The sequence below is a fragment of the Nerophis lumbriciformis genome, linkage group LG27 (genome assembly GCF_033978685.3).
Source record: "Nerophis lumbriciformis linkage group LG27, RoL_Nlum_v2.1, whole genome shotgun sequence".
NCBI classification, from domain to species: domain Eukaryota; kingdom Metazoa; phylum Chordata; class Actinopteri; order Syngnathiformes; family Syngnathidae; genus Nerophis; species Nerophis lumbriciformis.
Window position 1 is genome coordinate 9,100,219 of NC_084574.2, and position 25,911 is coordinate 9,126,129.

Sequence of the window (25,911 nt, forward strand, 5' to 3'; positions counted from 1 at the left end):
GAGACAGAAACTCTTCATTTAACATAATGTCCTTTTTTGCTGCTTCAACACAGCTCAATCAACACAGAAAAGGGTAAAGTGAAATAACAGACAGGGCTTTGCTGTCCATAACACACACACACACACACACACACACACACACACACACACACACACACACACACACACACACACACACACACACACACACACACACACACACACACACACACACACACACACACACACACAGCAAAATGAGTTAACGTTACGCTAAAAGCGAATTAGCCTTCACCTCAAGCCAGGACTGCGAGCGAGCTGAAGCTGCCGTTTATGTTTCTAGAACGTCAACGGGCTCATAGTGATGTTACTAGTAGTTGACTGGGAGGTGTTTATTATCATTTGGGGAGAGTCCGCTGCCTGATGCTTATCTGCTAAACATGCGCTCTGAATACGCATTGCTGATTGGCTGTTACTGCTCTGAATACGCACTGTTGATTGGCTGTTATCGCTCTGTTTGTAACCAATCAGATGGTTGTGTGGGTGGGACAATGCTGGGTGCTGTGTAGAGTACTGACAGAGACAGGCAGAAGGAAGCAGAGCAGCTTGTTAAGACTTTAGCTTAGGCGGCTACTTTATATGTTCGCGTGGAAACTCGTTTGGTACACCTCCGAACCGAACCGAACCCCCCGTACCGAAACGGTTCAATACAAATACACGTACCGTTACACCCCTAGTTGCAAACCATGAAGCACTTTTCACATATAAAACGTTACTGCTGCCCTTCCACATCTTTACGGCTTTCTTGCCCAAACCCCACATCTTACCCCTCTTAAGGAAAGAGGAAAATACCTGTTGATCATCTACACCTCCTACTCTTAATGTTCCCACCTCCGATGTCAGCACGCAGCACTTTCAGCAACACACACACGCAGAGGAGTGGGAGTCGACTCTCACAATCAGAAGTGCGAGTGAGTGCTAAAGGGAGAGCCAAGGACATTCTTTTGTAATAAGAACTGCGAGGACGGCAATCTGTGCTTTTACTGCACGCTTTCCCACACACACACACACACACACGGCAGTTTTAACAACCGCTTCCAATAATTCTGCTGCGTGAATAGCGTTGTAAGGATCTTTTTTTGTTTTCATCCCAGTGGGGGGACGGCCTCGGCACAGCATTATCAGTTGACAGCTTTGAAAAGATCGAGGATTAATAGAGACACTTTAAATCAAACTACGTGCTTGCATAAGGAGCTGAAAGTGCAGGGCGACTTAAAAGGTACGCCAAAGCCAGTGGCAAATAAGAAGGAAGGAACAACAAATGAATCAGCGCCACCTGGATCATTAGGCTCAGAACTGTCGACAACAGAGGAAGTGCCACCACCGAACAATTCAAAAAAAAAAAAAAGAGGAAGTTGTAAGTCGGATCTGGGAATGAAGCATACTTGCCAATCCTCCCGGATTTTCCGGGAGACTCCCGAAATTCAGCGCCTCTCCCGAAAACCTCCCGGGACAAATTTTCTCCCGAAAATCTCCCGAAATTCAGGTGGACTCAGGTCCTCCACAATATAAAAAAGCGCACCTGCCCAATCACGTTATAACTATAGAATGATGGAGGGCGAGTTCTTGGTTTCTTATGTGGGTTTATTGTTAGGCAGTTTCATTAACGTCCTCCCAGCGTGGCAACAACACACAACAGCAGTCACTTTTTTGTATACCGTAAAGCAGTTCGTCTGCCGTAAACAGCAATGTTGTGACACTCTTAAACAGGACAATACTGCCATCTAGTGCATTTGATGAAAGCACTTTTGTCCGTGCCACACAGCAATGCATCATCAGAGAGGGTGTTCAGCATGGTTCGAAAAATAGTGACAGAGAATAGAACAAGGATGGACAATTCAACCCTTAACTCAACAATGAGTAGATGAGTGTTATGTGTGTGTGTATATGTGTAAATAAATGAACACTGAAATTCAAGTATTTATTTTATATATATATATATATATATATATATATATATATATATATATATATATATATAGCTAGAATTCACTGAATGTCAAGTATTTCTTATATATATATATATATATATAGCTAGAATTCACTGAACGTCAAGTATTTCTTATATATATCTATCTATCTATCTATATATTATATATATATATATATATATATATATATATATATATATATATATAAGAAATACTTGACGTTCAGTGAATTCTAGCTATATATATATATATATATATATATATATATATATATATATATATATATATATATATATAAGAAATACTTGACGTTCAGTGAATTCTAGCTATATATATATATATATATATATATACATATATAAATAAGAAATACTTGACATTCAGTATACTCCTCCCCTTTTAGCCACGCCCCCAACCACGCCCCCATCCCACCCCGACCACGCCCACCCCCTCCCCCCACCTCCCGAAATCGGAGGTCTCAAGGTTGGCAAGTATGGAATGAAGTCATAGTCAAATTGTGAGCGTTTCAGTTACGAGATTGGTAATAAAGATGGTCACATCCACGAAAGAGTTATTGCCTTGTCTGAATATAAACAGCTTATTGGAAAATATGCACTCTTTCTGCAAACTTCAAACACGGTGGAAAAAGACGGCACGCAGACGCTTTTGCGAGCAATGTAGAACGTATGTACCACATACAGTGGTGGTCAAAAGTTTACATACACTTGTAAAGAACATAATGTCATGGCTGTCTTGAGTTTCCAATCATTTCTACAACTTTTATATGTTTGTGATAGAGTGCTTGGAGCACATACTTGTTGGTCACAAAAAACATTCGTGAAGTTTGGTTCTTTTATGAATTTATTATGGGTCTACTGAAAATGTGACAGCAATGTTAATATTCGGTTACATGTCCCTTGGCAAGTTTCACTGCAATAAGGCGCTTTTGGTAGCCATCCACAAGCTTCTGCTTCAATTTTTGACCACTGCTCTTGACAAAATTGGTGCAGTTCAGCTAAATGTGTTGGTTTTCTGATATGGACTTGTTTCTTCAGCATTGTCCACAAGTTTAAGTCTGAACTTTGGGAAGGCCATTCTAGACTGATTTAGCCATTCCTTTACCACTTTTGACATGTGTTTGGGGTCATTGTCCTGTTGGAACACCCAACTGTGCCCAAGACCCAACCTCCGGGCTGATGATTTTAGCTTGTTCTGAAGAATTTAGAGGTAATCCTCCTTTTTCGTTGTCCCATTTACTCTCTGTAAAGCACCAGTTCCATTGGCAGCAAAACAGGCCCAGAGCATAATACTACCACCACCATGCGTGACGGTAGGAATTGTGTTCCTGGGATTAAAGGCTTCGCCTTTTCTCCTCTAAACATATTGCTGGGTATTGTGGCCAAACAGCTTCATCTGACCACAGAACTTTCCTACAGAAGGTTTTGTGTTTGTCCATGTGATGTCAGATGAAACAAAAATGTAGCTGTTTGGCCAAAATACCCAGCAATATGTTTGGAGGAGAAAATGTGAGTCCTTTAATCCCAGGAACACCATACCTACCGTCAAGCATGGTGGTGGTAGTATTATGATCTGGGCCTGTTTTGCTGCCAATGGAACCGGTGCTTTACAGAGAGTAAATGGGACAATGAAAAAGGAGGATTACCTCCAAATTCTTCAGGACAGGTCTTTTAAAATGAAAGCACTTAGTTTTGAACTTGGTGTATGTTGTGCGAGCGTGATTTTGATTTACATTTTTTGCAGAAGGGTTTAATAAACCTTGCGTTTAACATAACAATTAAGAATCTCTAAAGTTTGACGTCCCTGAAATTGTACAATTTAAACCGATTCGGACAGGAAAAAAATGCTTCTTAAGTTGCACAAAAGTTTGTAGTTAGAGAAATAAGGAATAACTTTCGGCATTTTCTTCAGCTTTTAGTTGCCTCAAAAGGAAAAGGCTTAATTTGCTTTAAAATGGTAGTAATACTAATAATACTAGTTGGGTTTTGACGTTGTTAATAACTTTTTACATCCGTATGACAATTTAAGACTGCAAAAAAAGTTGCAGTTCAGCCTCCATTAGTTGTTTTAATTTTGACATTCATTTAATTAAAAAACAAAGCGTTGTGTTTTTAATAGCACAAACATTGTTCTTTTTCTCTTTACATTCTGAATTTTTGCTTGCGATCTAACAGCAGCAGGCTGCAAATTGAACCCAGGCTGCACTTTGGACACCCTCGCTGTAAAGAATATAAAAATAGGACTTCAAAATTGCACCCCACTCAATAAATACTGCATTATAGCAACAGCTTGACCCTGGAACAGATGATCTCTATTTCCATTATATACTATGGGGGTAGAAGAAAACATAAGGTCAGGACAAGAAAAAAAATTTTTTAATTTGAGTGTGTTACACAACAATGCAAGTGCACTTGGAAGTATTTTGTAACTTTGCATACATGACCTATGCATTTGAGGTTTTAATCGGTTTAGTTGTTGAAAGTTAAAATAAATGAATACCGTATTTTTCGGATTATAAATCGCTCCAGAGTATAAATCGCACCGGCCGAAAATGCATAATAAAGAAGGAAAAAAAACATATATAATTCGCACTAGAGTATAAGTCGCATTTTTTGGGGAAATGTATTTGATAAAAGCCAACACCAAGAATAGACATTTGAAAGGCAATTTAAAATAAATAAAGAATAGTGAACAACAGGCTGAATAAGTGTACGTTATATGAGGCATAAATAACCAACTGGTATGTTAACGTAACATATTATGGTAAGAGTCATTCAAATAACTATAACATATAGAACATGCTATACGTTTACCAAACAATCTGTCACTCCTAATCCCTAAATCAGATGAAATCTTCATCCTCGGTGTCGCTTCTAAATAATATTATTTGATATTTTACGGTAATGTGTTAATAATTTCACACATAAGTCGCTCCAGAGTATAAATCGCACCCCGGCCAAACTATGAAAAAAACTGTGACTTAAAATCCGAAAAATACGGTATATGTCTTTTTTTAGTAGCTTTGTAAAGGTCTACGGCAGGAAACTCAGAAGTTTGCTAAAAAAAAACATATACTGTATTTTTCGGACTATAAGACGCACTTATTTCATTTTCTCAAAACTCGACAGTGCGCCTTATAACCCGGTGTGCCTAATGCTAATAATTTTGGTTGTGCTTACCGACCTCAAAGCTATTTTATTTGGTACATGGTGAAATGATAAGTGTGACCAGTAGATGGCAGTCACATATAAGAGATACTTGTAGACTGCAATATGACTCAAGTAAACAACTCCAAAATTGTATATGTTCCATTGAAAATATAGAACAGTACACACAGCACTCAAAAATCTATCAAAATGTTTTAGTACGACTTTGGTAAGCTATGAAGCCGGTCCCTGCTGATGTGTATTTGGGATCTGCATATGTCCTGAAAATTTGCGCCAGTCCACCTCTCTATCTTCTTGTTATGGGACATTCAACCCTCCGCTGTCACCATTCCTAATATAAAGTTCTTACTTATATCTGTCAGTAAACTTGTCATGAAAGCGCTAAAACATACCGGTGTAGTGAGTTTACATTATTCACCCAAGGAACTTTAGTTATCAGAGAGTTCCGGTCCGACGGTTTTTCACGGGACACATTTCCGGCGTTGTTGTTGCACTAGTGAGCCACGGATGAGGAGATGCTGCTCCGTTATTGATTGAAGTAAAGTCTGAATGTCATTAAAACAGTTAGCTCCATCTTTTGACACTTCTTCCACTCCCGTCCTTGCACGCTACACCGCTACAACAAAGATGACGGGGAGAAGACGCTGTCGAAGGTGAGCCACGAAAATAAAACCGCCCACAAAACGGCGCATCCTGAAGTGACTGTCAGAAAGTGACTTGAAGATGATCTGTAAAACCCCCTATAATCCAGTGCACCTTTTGTATGAAAATAGACCTGAATAGACCCGCTCATCGGCAGTGCACCTTTTAATCTGGTGCGCCATATGACCCGGAAAAAATGGTATTGTGAAAAATTTGTGATTTGTTTATTTTTGGCCATTTTGCCCAGACCTATTTGGGGTATGTTGTTTCTTAATGGGGAAAGACGTTAATGTGTCTTGTTTTCATGTTGGCATTTACGCTCGCGAGCTGGCATCCGTCAGTTTGTGAGTTTATCAAAGTATGGTTACAAATCACAAATTTTCGATCATTTATATTTACAACGTAATACAAACTGCCGGGAGTTTTTCTGCAGTTGTCATTAAAACCGTTTATAGTTACATCCCTACTTGGTACATAAAGCGCGTTGGTCGCATCTTACCTTCATCGGTGGGGTTGAAGCCACAGATGTCGCAGATGCAGCGTACCCACTTATTCATCTCCTCCTCCGTGTCAGCCACCAGGTAGAAGACACGGTCGATGGTCTTGATGTCGAAGATGAAGCTGTGCTCCAAGTCTTTCTTGTTGAACGTCAACCCGGCATCCACCTGTTGGAGGCAAAGGAGTGGGATTTTAAAAAAAGACGCTATGTTTAAGGATCGCTTTGATATGTAGCTTCTTTCATCCCCGCAAAATAGTTTCACTTTTAGCGGAAAAAAATAGGGAATCGCTCAATTCTGAGAGAAAATTACGGAATCAGTCATGGTTAGGTGAGCATTGCTTGTGGCGTGACCCAATAGGATGCGCAAATAGCAGACGGCGTGCAAGTAAAAGTATATTTATTGGCAACAGGGAGGTGCACAGGAAGCAGACTAACAAGTAGAATGATCCAGCACAGAAGGAGGAACCTAGGTGGAACTAAATAGAGCTAATTTGTGTAAATGTAATATGTAATATGTCCGCTAACTTCTTGCAACTCAACGCCAAGAAAACGGAAATGGTCCGGTGGCCATGGATGAAGTGCTGGCTGTCCAGAGTCGGGACCCGGGGTGGACCGCTCGCCTGTGCATTGGCTGGGAACATCTCTGCGCTGCTGACCCGTCTCCGCTCGGGATGGTGTCCTGCTGGCCCCACTATGGACTGGACTCTTACTATTATGTTGGATCCACTATGGACTGGACTCTTACTATTATGTTGGATCCACTATGGACTGGACTCTCACAATATTATGTCAGACCCACTCGACATCCATTGCATTCGGTCTCCCCCAGAGGGGGGGGGGTCCTCTCCAAGGTTTCTCATAGTCATTCACATCGACGTCCCACTGGGGTGAGTTTTTCCTTGCCCTTATGTGGGCTTTGTACCGATGATGTCGTTGTGGCTTGTGCGGCCCTTTGAGACACTTGTGATTTAGGGCTATATAAATAAACATTGATTGATTGATTGATAATTAATGAGAATCAGGTGCGCTGGCAGGACATGGGACAGAAAGTAAAAGGTGCTTCAAAACACAGAGACAAACAGGAAACACTGACAAAACAAGAGCACCAGACAGGAAGTGGTTCAAAAACACAGGAAGTAGAAACTAGAAATTAAAGCACTGGACAGGAATTAAAAATGCCTAACACAGGAAACCACAAACATGACAAAACTGTCAGTAGCAAGACTGTTCATTTCCAAAGTCAACCCCTGCATCAGATTACATCAGTTCTTTAGTCCGCCGTTAAAAAGGAGCGTTCACACCTTGGAGAGCTGTTGCACCAGGTGGATTGACATGAATCATGGCTCCAAAAAGAGAGATGTCAATTGAAACAAATGAGGGTTATCAAAGTTCTTCAAGGTGAATCGTTACGCAATGTTGGAAAAAGTCACAGTCAGTGTGTAAAATCTGGACCAAGTACAACTTGGGAAGGTTATAAAAGGCAAGCATACTGGTAGACCATGGAAAACATCAGAAAACTTCAAGCAATATGTTTTGAAAACAGAAAAATGCACAAGAAAACAAATGGAGAACAAATGGGCAGAAACTGGAGTCACCGTCTGTGAACCAACTGCAAGAAAGTGTCTAAAGGAAATGGGATTTAAATACAGAAAAGCTAAACAAAAGCCATCAATAACCTCTTAAGGCCCAAGCTGTTTGTTTACATGCTTTTTTTATTTCTCTTGGCTATTTGGGCTTATTGGACCCTAGTTAGAACAAAAAACTAAGAATCATCTTTTGATATGATGTACTTAGTCCATAAGTAACAAACGTGTACTTCATGTTTAGTGACATGCTAATTATTATTACACTTACACATTTTTTTTTCCAAATTCCATTGTATGTTATACTCTTCTGACACCACCAGTTGGCAGTATAAGTGTCCACATAAGCGGCCATAAGACCCCAATTCAGTAGTGTACACAATTTTGGAAATAAGAGCTAAAAGGTGCTGTCCACGCATGTGGCCACTAAGGCCTTAAGAGTTAATACCTAAACATAAACAACTCAAAGCAGGTTGCAGAGTTACATTAAGGTTAGAACATCAATCCAATCTCACTTTTGTATAAGAGCGGATCAAGAATGCCCTTTTTAGATAAGTAGTGGAGTTTTTATAAGACAGCATTGAATGTAATAATGCTAAGCCTACATGCTTTCGCCAATTAGGGTTGTGCGATTTAGAATATAAATTATATACATTTGAGGGGGGTCACCCACGTCTGCGGTCCTCTCCAAGGTTTCTCATTATCATCCCTCTGGGTTGAGTTTTTCCTTGCCCTGATGTGGGATCTGAACCGAGGATGTCGTTGTGGCTTGTGCAGCCCTTTGAGACACTTGTGATTTAGGGCTATATGAATAAACATTAATTGATTGATTTATAATCCAGAATTAAGTTTTACCAACTCAGAGGCAAGGCAGCAGCTCACCGGCTCAATATGTTAATATAGCAGCACAAGCTAATTAGCTCTCTAAAAGCTCCACTAAAAATAGTTTGTCTGTCAATATCGCTAATACTTGGTTAATATTTAGGTCAAGAGATGTAAATGCAGTACCGTATTTTTCAGAGTATAAGTCGCTCCGGAGTATAAGTCGCACCGGCCGAAAATGCATAATAAAGAAGGAAAAAAACATATATAAGTCGCACTGGAGTATAAGTCGCATTTTTTTGGGAAATGTATTTGATAAAAGCCAACACCAAGAATAGACATTTGAAAGGCAATTTAAAATAAATAAAGAATAGTGAACAACAGGCTGAATAAGTGCACGTTATATGAGGCATAAATAACATACTTGCCAACCCTCCCGGATTTTCCGGGAGACTCCCGAAATTCAGCGCCTCTCCCGAAAACCTCCCGGGACAAATTTTCTCCCGAAAATCTCCCGAAATTCAGGCGGACCTGAGTGATGTGTCGACAGCCTGTTTTCACGTCCGCTTTCCCACAATATAAGCAGTGTGTCTGCTCAATCATGTTATAACTGTAGAATGATCGAGGGCGAGTTCTTGGCTTCTTATGTGGGTTTATTCTTAGGCAGTTTCATTAACGTCCTCCCAGCGCGGCAACAACACACGACAACAGCAGTCAAGTTTTTGTCTACCGTAAAGCAGTTTGTCTGCCGTAAACAGCAATGTTGTGACACTCTTAAACAGGACAATACTGCCATCTACTGTGCATATGTGACAATAACATCTTGGGCTTTTAGAGAGTGCAGTGCACAACTGCGCACACAACAAGGAGACGAAGCAGAATGCATCATCAGAGAGGGTGTTCAGCATGGTTAGAAAAATAGTGACAGAGAATAGAACAAGGATGGACATTTCAACCCTTAACTCAACATTGAGTAGATGAATGTTATGTGTGTGTATATGTGAAAATAAATGAACACTGAAATTCAAGTATTTATCTTATATATATATATATGTATATATATATAAATATATATGTATATATATATATTAGAGATGCGCGGTTTGCGGACACAACCGCGGAGTCCGCGGATTATCCGCGGATCGGGCGGTTGAAATAAAAAAAAATTATATTTTATCCGCGGGTCGGGTCGGGCGGTTGAAATAAAAAAAATTTGATTTTAAATAGATTCAGGCGGGCGGCAGTTAAACCAATTCGGAAATATATATACATAGTTAAATGTTACCCACATACGAAAAACGAGCAGGCAACTGCAGCATATGCCACAACAGAAGAAGAAAAAAAAAAAGAGATGGACACTTTTACGGAGCGGAGAAGGGACGCCTCGCCGAGGTCCGGGGCCGAGGCCCCTTCCCCGAGAGGGCCCCACCGGGAGCCGTAGCTGAGGTGATCCGCGAGAAGGGCCCGACGCACGTCCAGGGTCACCACCGCGCCCACCGCACGACACACCGCCTCGTCCGCCTTCGCCGCGGCCGGCGTCACGCGCAGCAGGTAAGCAGCTTACCTGCCCGCCACCCCCGTGGCCGGGGGCTCGTAACAGGGGTCACTCCGCGCGCTCCGCCCGCGCAGCTTACCTGCCCGCCACCCCCGTTGCCGGGGGCGCGTAACAGGGGTTACTCCGCGCGCTCCGCCCGCGCAGCTTACCTGCCCGCCACCCCCGTTGCCGGGGGCGCGTAACAGGGGTCACTCCGCGCGCAGTGCGCTCACGAAAGGGGTGGGGCTCACCCTGGTGATCCGAGTGGGCCACTTTTGGTAAGCAGAACTGGCGCTGCCGGATGAACCGAACGCCGGGTTAAGGCGCCCGATGCCGACGCTCATCAGACCCCAGAAAAGGTGTTGGTTGATATAGACAGCAGGACGGTGGCCATGGAAGTCAGAACCCGCTAAGGAGTGTGTAACAACCCACCTGCCGAATCAACTAGCCCTGAAAATGGATGGCGCTGGAGTGTCGGGCCCATACCCGGCCGTCGCCGGCAGCGAGAGCCGCTAGGGCTAGGCTGCGACGAGTAGGATGGCCGCCGCGGTGCGCGCTGAAACCTCGGGCGCGAGCCCGGGTGGAGCAGCCGCGGGTGCGAGGGACATCGCACCTCCATGCGCTTGGAGGTGCGCTCAGCGCGGCTCCCAGATGATTGCGCACTGGTGTGCGTCTGGGCCGTGACAGCGTGGCACGCATTGAATGTCTCTGCATCAGTCTCCTTTCTTTAACAGGCAAAAGCTTTATAACCTCACTAATGCCTTGCATCGTCTACATTAGATATATAACAACGGGCGGGTGCGGGCGGGTGCTGTGTTGATTAAATGTTAATTCGGGTGGATGCGGATGGTTGACGACTTTTGTGATGCGGTTGCGGATGAAATAATTGCCTATCCGCGCATCTCTAATATATATATATATATATATATATATATATATATATATATATATATATATATATAGAGCTAGAATTCACTGAAAGTCAAGTATTTTATTTATATATATATATATATATATATATATATATATATATATATATGAAATACTTGACTTGGTGAATTCTAGCTGTAAATATACTCCTCCCCTCTTAACCACGCCCCCACCCCCACCCCCCACCCCCCACCTCCCGAAATCGGAGGTCTCAAGGTATGATAAATAACCAACTGAGAACGTGCCTGGCATGTTAACGTAACATATTATGGTAAGAGTCATTCAAATAACTATAACATATAGAACATGCTATACGTTTACCAAACAATCTGTCACTCCTAATCGCTAAATCCCATGAAATCTTATACGCGAATGAGCTAAATAATATCATTTGATATTTTACGGTAATGTGTTAATTTCACACATAAGTCGCTCCTGAGTATAAGTCGCACCCCCGGCCAAACTATGAAAAAAACTGCGACTTATAGTCAGAAAAATACGGTATTGTTGATTTTAGAGGGTTTTATGGGCGCAATAGAGTACTTCCCTTAGCTGCATTGTTAGCCACCTCGTACGTGCAGTATTTTACGACTTAGAATGCACAAAAAAAAGAAAAACATATGAAAATGGATGACAGTCTATGTTGGAAGAGCAACTGTACCTGCTCACACAAGTTGAGGTCAATCACACGAATGGGCTTCTTGGCGTGGTCATTCTTGTAGTACTCCAACACGTCCGGGTCGCCTGTCAAACGGCCACTGCGAAGCATAAACCACCGTTTCTTCCATGCCTGAAAAAAAAGGAGACCAAAGGTTATGCGAGCGTTCTAACAATGACTGCTCCGTTCCTGACTGACTGACTTTATTTTCAGTTGGTGCCCCAGCGAGAAAAAGAACCAGGGAGAGAGAGAGAGAAAGTCAGAAAACTAGAAATGCGGGTCTGGAATAACCAGGACAAAAGGCGCATAGTCTGATCTCACATTCTGATTGTGGTCAATAACCAAATCCATAAAAGAAACTGGCAAGTAAATGAGATTTGTTGTAGAGCGAGAGCAAAGGGCACATTGGAGAATGCAGCAGTTGGAAAAAGGCTTTCAATTATAAAAATGGACGGGCTTGTTTTTTACCAATCATGCATACATATGGTGTGTTCTGATGAATCGCCTTCTCATTGATGGCTTATGTGCAGAATCAAACATGTGCTGAGTCATTTCATTTGACATTACAATCCATTTCGATTTCCACAAAAGAACTGAAGACCTAATAGGTCACCAGAAGTGTTTCAGAGGCGATGGGACAAACAACTAGAAGCCGACAAATAAGGAATCAGTGTTAGGAAGTTTAAAAACAGCTTTGTTGTTGTAGCTTTGGGAATAATAAAGCCCTGGAGGAAACAGCGTGAACACACGAGAACATTCGTTTGCGTAAGCGAACTCTTCTACTCCTAAACCGTTGCACATGAGAGGGTGAACATTCGACAAAAGGCTGTGTTGCCTGTGCTAGTATCCAACCATCCATTCATTTTCTACCGCTTGTCCCCATTTCCCTAGGAAATAGACCCCATGCTGGGCACTGTTATTAGACCACTAAGTCAGATTGACTTGAAATTTGTCACACAGCCCACCCACTAGTGTTGTCCCGGTACCAAAATGTATTTTGATACTTTTCGATACTTTTCTAAATAAAGGGGACCACAAAAAATTGCATTATTAGCTTTATTTGAACAATAAACATGCTTCTTATTGCAATTTAGTCCTTAAATAAAATAGTGAACATACTAGACAACTTGTCTTTTAGTAGTAATTAAACAAACAAAGGCTCCTAATTAGTCTGCTGACATATGCAGTAACATATTGTGTCATTTATCATTCTATTATTTTGTCTACATTATTAAGGACAAGTGGTAGAAAATCCGCCCGGAAAAGGGTGGAGTGCCATCTCCGGGTTGGGGAGGAGATCTTGCCCCAAGTGGAGGAGTTCAAGTACCTCGGAGTCTTGTTCACGAGTGAGGGAAGAGTGGATCGTGAGATCGACAGGCGGATCGGTGCGGCGTCTTCAGTAATGCGGACGCTGTATCGATCCGTTGTGGTGAAGAAGGAGCTGAGCTGGAAGGCAAAGCTCTCAATTTACCGGTCGATCTACGTTCCCATCCTCACCTATGGTGATGAGCTTTGGGTTATGACCGAAAGGACAAGATCACGGGTACAAGCGGCCGAAATGAGTTTCCTCCGCCGGGTGGCGATGCTCTCCCTTAGAGATAGGGTGAGAAGCTCTGTCATCCGGGGGGAGCTCAAAGTAAAGCCGATGCTCCTCCACATCGAGAGGAGCCAGATGAGGTGGTTCGGGCATCTGGTCAGGATGCCACCCGAGCGCCTCCCTAGGGAGGTGTTTAGGGCATGTCCGACCGGTAGGAGGCCACGAGGAAGACCCAGGACACGTTGGGAAGACTATGTCTCCCGGCTGGCCTGGGAACGCCTCGGGATCCCCCGGGAGGAGCTGGACGAAGTGGCTGGGAGAGGGAAGTCTGGGCTTCTCTGCTTAGGCTGCTGCCCCCGCGACCCGACCTCGGATAAGCGGAAGAAGATGGATGGATGGATGGATGGTAGAAAATTAATTATTAATCTACTTGTTCGTTGACTGTTAATATCTGCTTACTTTCTCTTTCAACATGTTCTATCTACACTTCTGTTAAAATGTAATAATCACTTATTCTTCTGTTTGGATACTTTACATTAGTTTTGGATGATACCATACATTTAGGGATCGATCCGATACCAAGTAGTTACAGGATCATACATTGATCATATTCAAAGTCCTCATGTCTCCAGGAACGCATTTCCTCAGTTTATAAACATAATATATATATTTTTTTTAAACGAAAAAAGATTTTGTGATGCTAACAAATACCGATGTAATCATAGTAGCACTTGGTATCATTACAGTGGATGTCAGGTGTAGATCCACTCATGGCATTTGTTTACATTGTGACGCCGGTGAGCTATTGTATCCTCTTACGGTGTGTAGTGAAGCATGTTTAGCTATTCCTCGTCCTGCAGTGATTATGATACTTGTAAGCAACGTACTTTATTTGTCGCCATGGAGACCAGGATCAGTGATTTAGAAGTAGCTAAAACACTGCAGATGGACTTTAGCCGCTAACTAGCTAGCCATGTCTTAAAGCACCTCTTCCTGAGGGTGTTTCAGTGTTATAATTTCACCTTTATCTTTACTTTTTAAGCCAAAATGCGTCCATTCTCCCTTTTCTGTCTACATATTGTCTGCTTGTAAGTACTCCGTGTGTGTGCGCTGCCGTACATGCTCCTCTGCTCGTAAAACCAGCAATGACGACGATAGGGGGCGGGGGAATCTGTACTTTTTAGAGGCGGTATAATACCGAATATGATTCATTAGTATCGCGGTACTATACTAGTACCGGTATACCGTACAACCCTACCACCCACTGTAACTTTGGGAACAATAGCCAAATACCCACAGAATTTGGGGACTGACCTGTGTGTTACAGAAACATTTTCCACCTTAAAGCAGAATTCTACGCCTTAAAACGGTCTTGGTTCCTCTCGAAGAAGATAAACACAATTAATGCGCTGTTTTTACACCTGCGTACTCACTCATACACGTATATTATTACTTATGCACTGCAAAAACTGAAATCTAAGTAAGATTAAATATCTCAAATAAGGGTGATATTTGCTTATTTTCTGTCTGATAAGATAATTCTTCTCACTAAGCAGATTTTATGTTGGAGTGTTTTACTTGTTTTAAGGGTGTTGGTCCTAAATGATCTCAGTAAGATATTACAGCTTGTTGCTGAGATTGTATGACCTATATTGAGTAAAACATGCTTGAAACTAGAATATCAACTGTATCAACTCTATAAAACTACTTTTTTAAAGTAATAATTTCTTACTTCAAGGCTCAAGCATGAAAAAAAAAAATCTTGATGCCAAGCGCATATCATTATGTCAAGATAATGGCACTAGCATTTACTTATTTAAGAATATTTTTCAACATAGAGCAAAAAGGTCTAATTTTTCTTCTACCAAGAAAAGTGCACTTGTTATTAGTGAGAATATACTTATTTTAAGGTATTTTTAGGTTCATTGAGGTTAGCTAAATTTACTTGTTTTGGAAAGTTTTGACAAGCCGAAATTTCTTGTTCTATTGGCAGATAATTTTGCTTAGTTCAAGTAAAATGTCCCTAATTTTTTATTTTTATTTTTTTCTTGTTTTTGAACACTGACTTTTTGCAGTGTGGTGTCATGAAGTACCAGCCTGGAGAGAGAGTGAAGGAGGAGAATATGTGTGCTCGGCACACACGTCAAGTTAACTTTCAGTTTTGATTCCTGCTTCTTCCTACTCCTTTTCCGGACGTGCTGTAATGACACAACTGAAAATTTATGATGCATTACATTGGAATTGTATTTTACGCACGTTCTAATTAAATTGAAAGTGAAGGCGATGCAACCTACGTGGAAAAAGCATGAGAGACGGGTGACCATTTTAGAGACTTCATCGACCTTTTGATAGCTTGGTTGATTCCCTCAAAGCGCTGATACTTCTATTGTTTGTACTTACTTCTGTTTTGTAGAATAAATTGTTACACCTCAATTCTCATCACCATTCACTATTTTAGACAGCCTTTAAATTAAAGGATCTGAGTGGACTACCAATAGGTGGCTACTAATATGTGAAACACTTTAACAAGATTAGTTAAAAAAAACCAAAAAAAAGTCTATGTACTTAGCAACTATCCAACCATCCATTTTCTACTGCTTGTCCTTTTTGGGGTCGTGGGAGGGTGCAACTACTTGCCCTTAATTGATTGACGTGTGTTCATCTGTATCAAAATTCTGACCACAACCTACAGCAGTGATTTTCAACCTTTTTTGAGCCAAGGCACATTTTTTTCATTGGAAAAATCCCGAGGCACACTACTAGCGGAAAACATTAAAAAATTAAACTCTGCAGCCGATATTGACAGTAAAAAGTCGTTCTGGCAATTGTTGGATACAAATTCAAACCATAACCAAGCATGCATCACTATAGCTCTTGTCTCAAAGTAGGTGTACTGTCACCACCTGTCACATCATGCCGTGACTTATTTTGAGTTTTTTGGTGTTTTCCTGTGTGTAGTGTTTCCTATTTTGTTGTTGATTGTCGTGTACGGATGTACTTTGTGGTCGCCGTCTGCTGCTCCACACGCTGTAAGTCTTTGCTGTCGTCCAGCATTCTGTTTTTGTTTATTTTGCAGCCAGTTCAGATGTAGTTCGTTCTGCATAGCCATCCCTAAGCTTCAATGCCTTTTCTTAGCGGCACTCGCCGTTTGTTTATTTTTGGTTTAAGCATTAGATACCTTTTTACCTGCACTCTGCCTCCCGCTGTCGTCTGCATATTGTGATCACGACAAACCATGTTCCCGACATCCTCAAAACACTTAGCTACCTGCTGCCACCTACTGATATGGAAGAGTATTACACGGTTACTCTGCCGCGCTCTAGACAGCACCGACACTAAACGGCACATTATTTGCAGATTATAATTACCGGTTTGCAAAACCGGGGTGGTGGTTCCTCTCTTTAAGAAGGGGAACCGAAGGGTGTGTTCCAACTATCGTGGGATCACACTCCTCAGCCTTCCCGGTAAGGTATATTCAGTTGTACTAGAGAGGAGGCTTCGCCGGATAGTCGAACCTCGGATTCAGGAGGAACAGTGTGGTTTTCGTCCTGGTCGTGGAACTGTGGACCAGCTCTATACTCTCGGCAGGGTCCTTGAGGGTGCATGGGAGTTTGCCCAACCAGTCTACATGTGCTTTGTGGACTTGGAGAAGGCATTCGACCGTGTCCCTCGGGAAGTCCTGTGGGGAGTGCTCAGAGAGTATGGGGTATTGGACTGTCTGATTGTGGCAGTCCGCTCCCTGTATGATCAGTGTCAGAGCTTGGTCCACATTGCCGGCAGTAAGTCGGACACGTTTCCAGTGAGGGTTGGACTCCTCCAAGTCTGCCCTTTGTCACCCATTCTGTTCATAACTTTTATGGACAGAATTTCTAGGCGCAGTCAAGCCGTTGAGGGGATCCGGTTTGGTGGCTGCAGGATTAGGTTTCTGCTTTTTGCAGATGACGTGGTCCTGATGGCTTCATCTGGCCAGGATCTTCAGCTCTCACTGGATCGGTTGGCAGCAGAGTGTGAAGCGACTGGGATGAGAATCAGCACCTCCAAGTCCGAGTCCATGGTTCTCGCCCGGAAAAGGGTGTAATGCCATCTCCGGGTTGGGGAGGAGATCTTGCCCCATGTGGAGGAGTTCAAGTACCTAGGAGTCTTATTCACGAGTGAGGGAAGAGTGGATCGTGAGTTCGACAGGCGGATCGGTGCGGCGTCTTCAGTAATGCGGACGCTGTATCGATCCGTTGTGGTGAAGAAGGAGCTGAGCCGGAAGGCAAAGCTCTCAATTTACCTGTCGAGCTACGTTCCCATCCTCACCTATGGTCATGAGCTTTGGGTTATGACCGAAAGGACAAGATCACGGGTACAAGCGGCCGAAATGAGTTTTCCTCTCCCACGGCACGCCAGACTGTATCTCACGGCACAGTGTTTGAAAAACACTGACCTACAGTATAACCCTGGCTGCCACCATCTGTCAATCACACTGCAAATGTCAACATTAAATAAAAAGATGCAGAAGTGTCAGCATGGCGAGCTTGCAGGAGGAGGAGAATCTCCCATCTTTCCTCCATCTGGGGGTTTTCACAGGTTTTTTTTCTAACACATTCATTTCTAACACAGATTCCATCCTTCCACGCAGCTTTGAACAAGCGCCCAAATACTAAGTAATACTTTTCTTCCTAAAGCAGTGTGTACATAAGCGCTATGACATTTATGTGCATTCAAGCATTGTGAAATTCAAGTACCAAGCGTGGTACGGTCTGACCGCGCGAAGACCAGACGGGGGCTTTTGTACATGTGGCGGGACGGGTGACAGTTGTGGCAGCTCGCGTGATGACATCATAGCAGCGTGACACGAGGGCAAGCCACAACAAAGCAGAGGGTTTTGCGGTACGGTTAGCAACAATGGAGGACCATCCAGCCTGCTGTACATGTGTCTATTTATTTCAAGAGGATGCAAGCATTGTTGGGTTTTTTTTCCATTTAGGAGAAAATTAAACACATGCACTGCAAAAAGTCAGTGTTCAAAAACAAGAAAAAAAATTACAAAAATTAGGGGTATTTTATTTGAACTAAGCAAAATTATCTGCCAATAGAACAAGAAAATTCGTCTTGTCAAGACTTTCCAAAACAAGTAAAATTAGCTAACCTCAAAGAATCCAAAAATACCTTAAAATAAGTATATTCTCACTAATAACAAGTGCACTTTTATTAGTAGAAAAAAAAGAGAGACCTTTTTGCTCAATATGTTGAAAAATATTCTTAAATTAAGTGAATGCTAGTGTCATTATCTTGACATAATGATATGCACTCAGCATTATGATTTTTTTTTTCATGTTTGAAGTAAGAAATTATTACTTTAAAAAAGTAGTTTTATACTTTGCAACAGTTGATATTGTAGTTTCAAGCATGTTTTACTCAATATAGCTCATAAAATCTCAGCAACAAGCTGTAATATCTTACTGAGATCATTTAGGACCAAAACCCTTAAAACAAGTAAAACACCCTAACATAAAATCTGCTCAGTGAGAAGAATTATCTTATCAGACAGAAAATAAGCAAATATCACCCTTATTTGAGATATTTAATTTTACTTAGATTTCAGTTTTTGCAGTGTGACTTGTCTATTGTCTATAAAAGTGCATTACTATTCATTTATATCAAATGTTTTCATAATCAAAAAAATATACTGTATACTTTACTATTAATGACATAACACATTGTTATTATTTTATAATAATCATTGAGTAGGCGTAAAAGAAAATGCAAATTAGGACTGCAGCTATGGATCATTTTCGTAATCGAGTAATCTATTGATTAATTTGTTTGATTAATAGAGTAATGAAATAAAACATACTTTCTAGCCGCGTTGCCTATTTTCGGGAAAATATTTGTAATCAACAAAAATGTTTATTATGACTTATATTCTTTACTCTTATGAATGCAAATAACATTGAAATGAACTTTTACCAGAGAAGCATCGCTAGTATATATGACTTATACATATTTTCTAGAGGTGTAACGGTACACAAACATTTCGGTTCGGTACGTACCTCGGTTTAGAGGTCACGGTTCGGTTTCATTTTCGGTATAGTAAGAAAACAACAAAATATACATTTTTGGGTTATTTATTTACCAAATTTGCAATATCTTCCACCAAAAATATTTTTCTTAGTGGAATATTTGATGTGAAGTAATGGGAATCTTGGATAGGTCAATAATTCATAATAACATTGATTTTGATTCAATATTATGTTTTGAGCAATGACAGTTTGAAAGAAAGAAAAAACAGCTTTGTTTTATTAGTCAACATTGCAACTTTTTATAAATTACATTTAACCTTTAAGCTTTTTTATTTCACTTTTGTTATGTTTTTGTTTATTCTAATAGTATTTTTAGAATGTGCTGTGGGCCTTTAAAACATTAGCTGTGGGCCGCAAATGGCCTCCGGGGCACACTTTTGACACCCCTGCTACAGATAATAAAAAATTAAATGTGATAAATCTATGGATAAAAAGCAGAGCCTGGTGACGCATGCACGTTTATCATAACTCTCTCTCTCTCTCTGTCTCTGCCCCTCCCTCACCAATGCTGCTGCACGCACAATTTGTTTTGTTTTTAACCCCTTCTTAACCCTGAACGTACATTGAAAATACACGCAACCCTAACTCAAAATGCCGGACATTTGAGGCATTTAAGAAACTCCGCCCTGACAGCTCCGCAAAAGAGGACATGTCCGGTGAAAAGAGGACGTATGGTCAGTCTATTGTTGCCCGTTAGCTGCTAGCATGCCGTGTGTTGTGCCTCGGTGTGCATTGTTTACACAACGTGCGTTACGCTACTTAATATGTCCGTGTGGAAACTCGTTCGGTACACCTCCGAACCGAACCGGAACCCCCGTAACGAAATGGTTCAAGAAAGAAGTACGCCCGCAAGTTCCAAAATGATTGGAAAAAATAAATTCAGTTCATCCAGGACAGCTCGAAGGGGAAGGGGTATGCTGCCTGCACATTTTGTAGATCAGACTTCTCCATTGAACACGGTGGCCGAACAGATATACTCATACGAGTTTCCACACGGACATATTAAGTAGCGTAACGCACGTTGTGTAAACAATGCACACACGGCATGCTAGCAGCTAACGGGCTAGGATAGACTGACCATACGTCCTCTTTTCACCGGACATGTCCTCTTTTGCGGAGCTGTCAGGGCCGAGTTTCTTAAATGCCTCAAATGTCCGGCATTTTAAGTTAGGGTTGCGTGTATTTTCAATGTACGTTCAGGGTTAAGAAGGGGTTAAAAACAAAACAAATTGTGCGTGCAGCAGCATTGGTGAGGGAGGGGCAGAGACAGAGAGAGAGAGAGAGTTATGATAAACGCGCATGCGTCGCCAGGCTCTGCTTTTTATCCATAGATTTATCACCTTTAATTTTTTATTATCTATAGCAGGGGTGTCAAAAGTGTGCCCCGGAGGCCATTTGCGGCCCACAGATAATGTTTTAAAGGCCCACGGCACATTCTAAAAATACTATTAAAATAAACAAAAACATAACAAAAGTGAAATAAAAAAGCTTAAAGGTTAAACGTAATTTAGAAAAAGTTGCAATGTTAACTAATAAAACAAAGCTGTTTTTTTTTCTTTCAAACTGTCATTGCTCAAAACATAATATTGAATCAAAATCAATGTTATTATGAATTATTGACCTGTCCAAGGTTCCCATTACTTCACATCAAATATTCCACTAAGAAAAATATTTTTGGTAGAAGATTTTGCAAATTTGGTAAATAAATAACCCAAAAATGTATATTTTGTTGTTTTCTTACTGTACCGAAAATGAACCGAACCGTGACCTCTAAACCGAGGTAACTGAAATTTTTGTGTACCGTTACACCCCTATGATATATAAAATAACACAATTTTATCGCCCAGTCTTAGTTGTCAGCTGTTTAGACAAAAATGGGAGTGTGAGGACTTATTTTCAGTGGTTAGTAATACACAAGCTGCACATTGACTATTCTTAAGTATACACTAGTTTCATTTCTCCAGTATGGGAAATAAAACGCTGAAATGCGAGGGGTGGACTCACTTTTGAGAGATCCTAAAATTGTCCTGACTTTTTACATTACATACCTCCTACCAAGTATCCTAAAGTCCTCTGATCCTGTGTTTTCTTCCGTGTACTCCATTCTTGCCGCAACTGATCAGGGCTAAAACCCCGGTTCAGTCAATGCTCATATGTATCAGCTCTCACTAAATATCTCCAGCGTTTAGAAAGAGGCAGCATTCAATGATTGTGATTGGGGGACCGCCCCTTGTGGCACTGTCCCCAGCGACCCCCGTCTCCAGTCTAACCCTGACTAGTGTCTTCTGATAGGATAACAGACATGAAGACTCCATCCATTGGTCTACTCAGTTCCAAGTGCCCGAAGGGGGTGGGGGCGAACAGAGGGGGCATTGAAGGGTTGTCAGCGGAGAGGTTGGTAGAAGATGCCAAAGAAGTGGAGTCACATAAGTTGTAGGGGGCTGACTTCCAGACACATTTGGTTACTCAGATTGCTAAAGCCAGCGAGGAAATCTGCAAGTTGATGGTTGTTCAGTTCTCTGACAGGGTCCATGCAGCCACGTGCAAGAATCAAAGCCACATTGAGTTCAGCTGATAAGATTTGAAAACTTTTGTTCACCTGGGGATTGGCAACACTAAATTGGCCCGAGTGTGTGAATGTTGTCTGTCCCAGGGGACAAGCGGTAGAAAATGGATGGATGTTTTTTTGTTTTGTTTTTACATTAGCTTCCGTTCCAAACAGGAAATTAAGCATAACAGCACCCGGGGTGTTAGTATTGGACAATTGATTGTAGTGTCATTGGACAAGAAGTAAACATTTTTATGAAGCATTATTCATACACATTTCAACTTCTTGGGTATGGAGCAAATTACATTGTAATTGCGCTTTTTTTTTTTTTTTTTTTTTTTTTTTTACATATATTGTACAACTAATTTTAGCAGGTACACAAAAATGTTACATTCTATGCAAAATCCTTCATAATGATGCTTACTTTTTTTCCCATTTTAAGAGAAAATTGAAAAAAAAAATTTGTATTAAGTCTCTTTTTCCCCAATTGTGATTGATTGCTATATTTTCATTCTGTTTTTATCCGTTTAACTATTTTTAAACATTATTTGGGGCATTATACCGAAGGCATAATAGCATTTAAATATATACAAAAAAAAAAAAACAATAATAATGTATTATAGTTATTTATGGTAAATGGTAAATGGATTATACTTCTATAGCGCTTTTCTACCTTCAAGGTACCGTATATTCCGCACTATAAGGCGCACCTAAATACCTCCAATTTTCTCAAAAGCTGACAGTGCGCCTTATAATCCGGTGCGCCTTATATATGGACCAATATTGAGCCAAAACAGGTCTCGCAAAATACGGGATGCATAACGTAACCCCAGCCTCTACTGTAGCGTCTATTCTATGCACCTTATAATGCGGTGCGCCTTATATATGAACAAAGTTTTAAAATAGGCCATTCATTGAAGGTGCGCCTTATAATCCGGTGCGCCTTATAGTGCGGAAAATACGGTACTCAAAGCGCTTTGACATTATTTCCACATTCACCCATTCACACACACATTCACACACTGAGCTGCCATGCAAGGCGCTAACCACGACCCATCAGGAGCAAGGGTGAAGTGTCTTGCTCAAAGACACAACGGACGTGACTAGGTTGGTAGGAGCTGGGGATCGAACCAGGAACCCTCAGGTTGCTGGCACGGCCACACTCCCAACCGCGCCACACCGTTTCCATTTAAAGTTATAAAAAGTCAAATTTTTATTCATAATGATCTTTATTATGATACAGTGGTACTGCAGAATACGATACACCAGTTTACGATATTTACTCATATATGAGCAGTCTCTCGGCTAAGGGTTATACTTTAGGTTGCGAGGAGAATTCAGGATAGGAGCCTCCCCACTAGTTGGCATAGCGAATGCTCCAGTGATAAAGTTGAAAAGTTAAAAAGATTCAATCAAAACATCCAACCATACTCACTAGCAATAGCTTGTAGTTAGAGATCAACACAACTTTGTTATCCGAGCACTGGAAGGAAGAAAGTGAGTGTGGAGGACAATGAAATCATATAAAATATGAGAGGGAGGAGAAGCTGCTGATGGTGTGTTTGATGCAGAACCAACTTGGATACCGTAGAAGTCGGCTCTCCAATGTAACTGCTGTACAATATTATTACATTACTTCATAAAACCTCTGTATTTGGTTGTAGTACATTCCATTGTATAGTTTCTCACATGATATTTCTTATCTAAAAGTTAATTAAAAAAACAAAAAATATGTTGGATGTAGGGCTGGGCGATATATGGAATATACTCGATATATCGCAGGTTTGTCTCTGTGTGATATAGAAAATGACTATTTCGTGATATTCGAGTATACGTTCTCACGCAGTTGCTTTTAGCTGCGGGCATTACACTACAGGCTCTTCTGACACTTTCTTGTCTCTCCTTCGCACAGAGACATAAAACAAGCGCACCTTCTTACATACGTCACATACTGTCGTGCGTGCAACGTCATACGCCCTCGCCGAGCAGACAGGTAGCGGCATGGGTAACGTTAGCTGTGATGCTAGCGGTGCGGCGCGAGTGGTAGTACCAGGGAGAGAGAGAAGGTGAAAATGTTGTAACAAATGAAGGAAGAAGAATTCATTCCAAGAAAAACAGCACAGGGTCCATCGTCTGGCGGTGGTTTGCCTTCAAGCGGGAAGATGTTGAACAGACAACAATATGTCAAGTTAGGGCTGGGCGATATATCGCGGGTTTGTCTCTGTGCGATACAGAAAATGACTATATCGTGATATCGAGTAGACGTTCTCACGCAGTTGCTTTTAGCTGTGGACATTACAATACTGTCACGCCATACGTCACATACGTATACGCCCTCCCCGAGCAGAGAGGTAGCAGCATGGCTAACGTTAGCTGTGATGCTAGCGGAGTGGTGCGAGCGCTAATACAAGAGAAAGAAGGTGCAAATCTGGTAACAAATGGAGGAATAATTAATTCCTAAGAAATACAGCAGGGGGTCCATCGTCTGGCGGTGGTTTGGCTTCAAGTGGGAATATGTCGAACAGACAACCGTAATTTGTCAAGTGTGGGGCAAAAGCGTTGCTATAAAAAGTAGCATTACTGCTGTAACAAACAGTTCAGGGTGTCCCAGGTTACCGGAGTGTGTTAGGTAAGGAGGAGGAGTTTTGTCCCTCCAGAGTTGCCGTAGGGTGTGTGTGGTTGTGGAAGGAGGTGTATGATGTTGACAATGAAGAAGCGGTGGCTACCGAACCTGCTCTAATGTCTCCCGTTTATTATTTTATTAGATAAGTACAGCAGCACGGTGGGTGAGGGGTTAGTGCATCTGCCTCACAATACGAAGGTCCTGAGTAGTCTTGGGTTCAATCCCGGGCTCGGGATCTTTCTGTGTGGAGTTTGTATGTTCTCCCCGTGACTGCGTGGGTTCCCTCCGGGTACTCCGGCTTCCTCCCACCTCCAAAGACATGCACCTGGGGATAGGTTGATTGGCAACACTAAAATTGGCCCTAGTGTGTGGATGTGAGTGTGAATGTTGTCTGTCTATCTGTGTTGGTCCTGCGATGAGGTGGCGTCTTGTCCAGGGTGTACCCCGCCTTCCGCCCGATTGTAGCTGAGATAGGCTCCAGCGCCCCCCGCGACCCCAAAAGGGAATAAGCGGTAGAAAATGGTTGGATGGATGAATAGATAAGTACACTGTATAGGCGAACCCAGGACACTCGGCTACACTGCTAATATGTAGCATCATTTGAAAAGTCACCCGCAAGACAAGGAAAAGGGCTTACTCCGCACGTCAATATCTCCGTTCGGTGCCACACGTCCACACCATCAAAATGCCGAGGCAAACATTTCCAGATCAACTATGAAAAAAATAGTGATTTTTTTAGTTGTGATTTCCTTCTCTGCATGAAAGTTTAAAAGTAGCATATATTAATGCAGTATGAAGAAGAATGTTTTAATGTAGACACATAGAATCATCATACTGCTGTGATTATATGCATCAAGTGTTCATTCAAGGCTAAGGCAAAATATTGAGATATATATCGTGTATCGCGATATGGCCTTAAAATATTGCGATATTAAAAAAACGCCATATCGCCCAGCCCTATGTCAAGTATGCGGCAAAAGCGTTGCTACAAAAAGTAGCATTACTGCTAGTTTGTAGCATCATTTGAAAAGTCACCCGCTAGAGAATGAAGAGTGCTTGAAACTCCGCATGTCAACATCTCCGGCCGGTGCCACACCAACAAAATGCTCTGACCCAATGGAGCGTGGTGTCTTCCATTTCCACATCAACACCGTATGAAACAAACAAACAGAAGGAGATCACGTCCGCAGGAACCTACCACATAGCGAAGGACATACACTATTTGATTTCCTATTATGCAGCTCATTTTTATTTGGCAGTTATTGAAATATCTTGTGTGACATCATGCACAAAAGTGCACTGTATTTGTTTT

General features: G+C 41.6%; 1 protein-coding gene across 9 annotated transcripts in view; it reads right to left on the minus strand.

Annotated features, from left to right (window-relative positions):
- The window catches only part of gab1 (GRB2-associated binding protein 1), a 156,632-nt gene that overhangs the window by 50,790 nt on the left and 79,931 nt on the right, over window positions 1-25,911 (minus strand). For 8 of the 9 annotated variants that reach the window (XR_012051242.1, XM_072916355.1, XM_072916354.1 and 5 more), the window contains 2 exons: window positions 11,827-11,955; window positions 6,297-6,462 (listed from right to left, as the gene is read on the minus strand). Coding sequence is in view for 8 of the 9 variants with exons in the window: in XM_072916355.1 (XP_072772456.1) it covers window positions 6,297-6,462; window positions 11,827-11,955 (295 nt within the window). In the remaining variant the exon portion in view is untranslated. Of the gene's footprint in view, window positions 1-6,296; window positions 6,463-11,826; window positions 11,956-21,476; window positions 21,638-25,911 lie in introns of those variants that run through there. The other variant, XM_061922909.1, reaches the window with a different exon arrangement.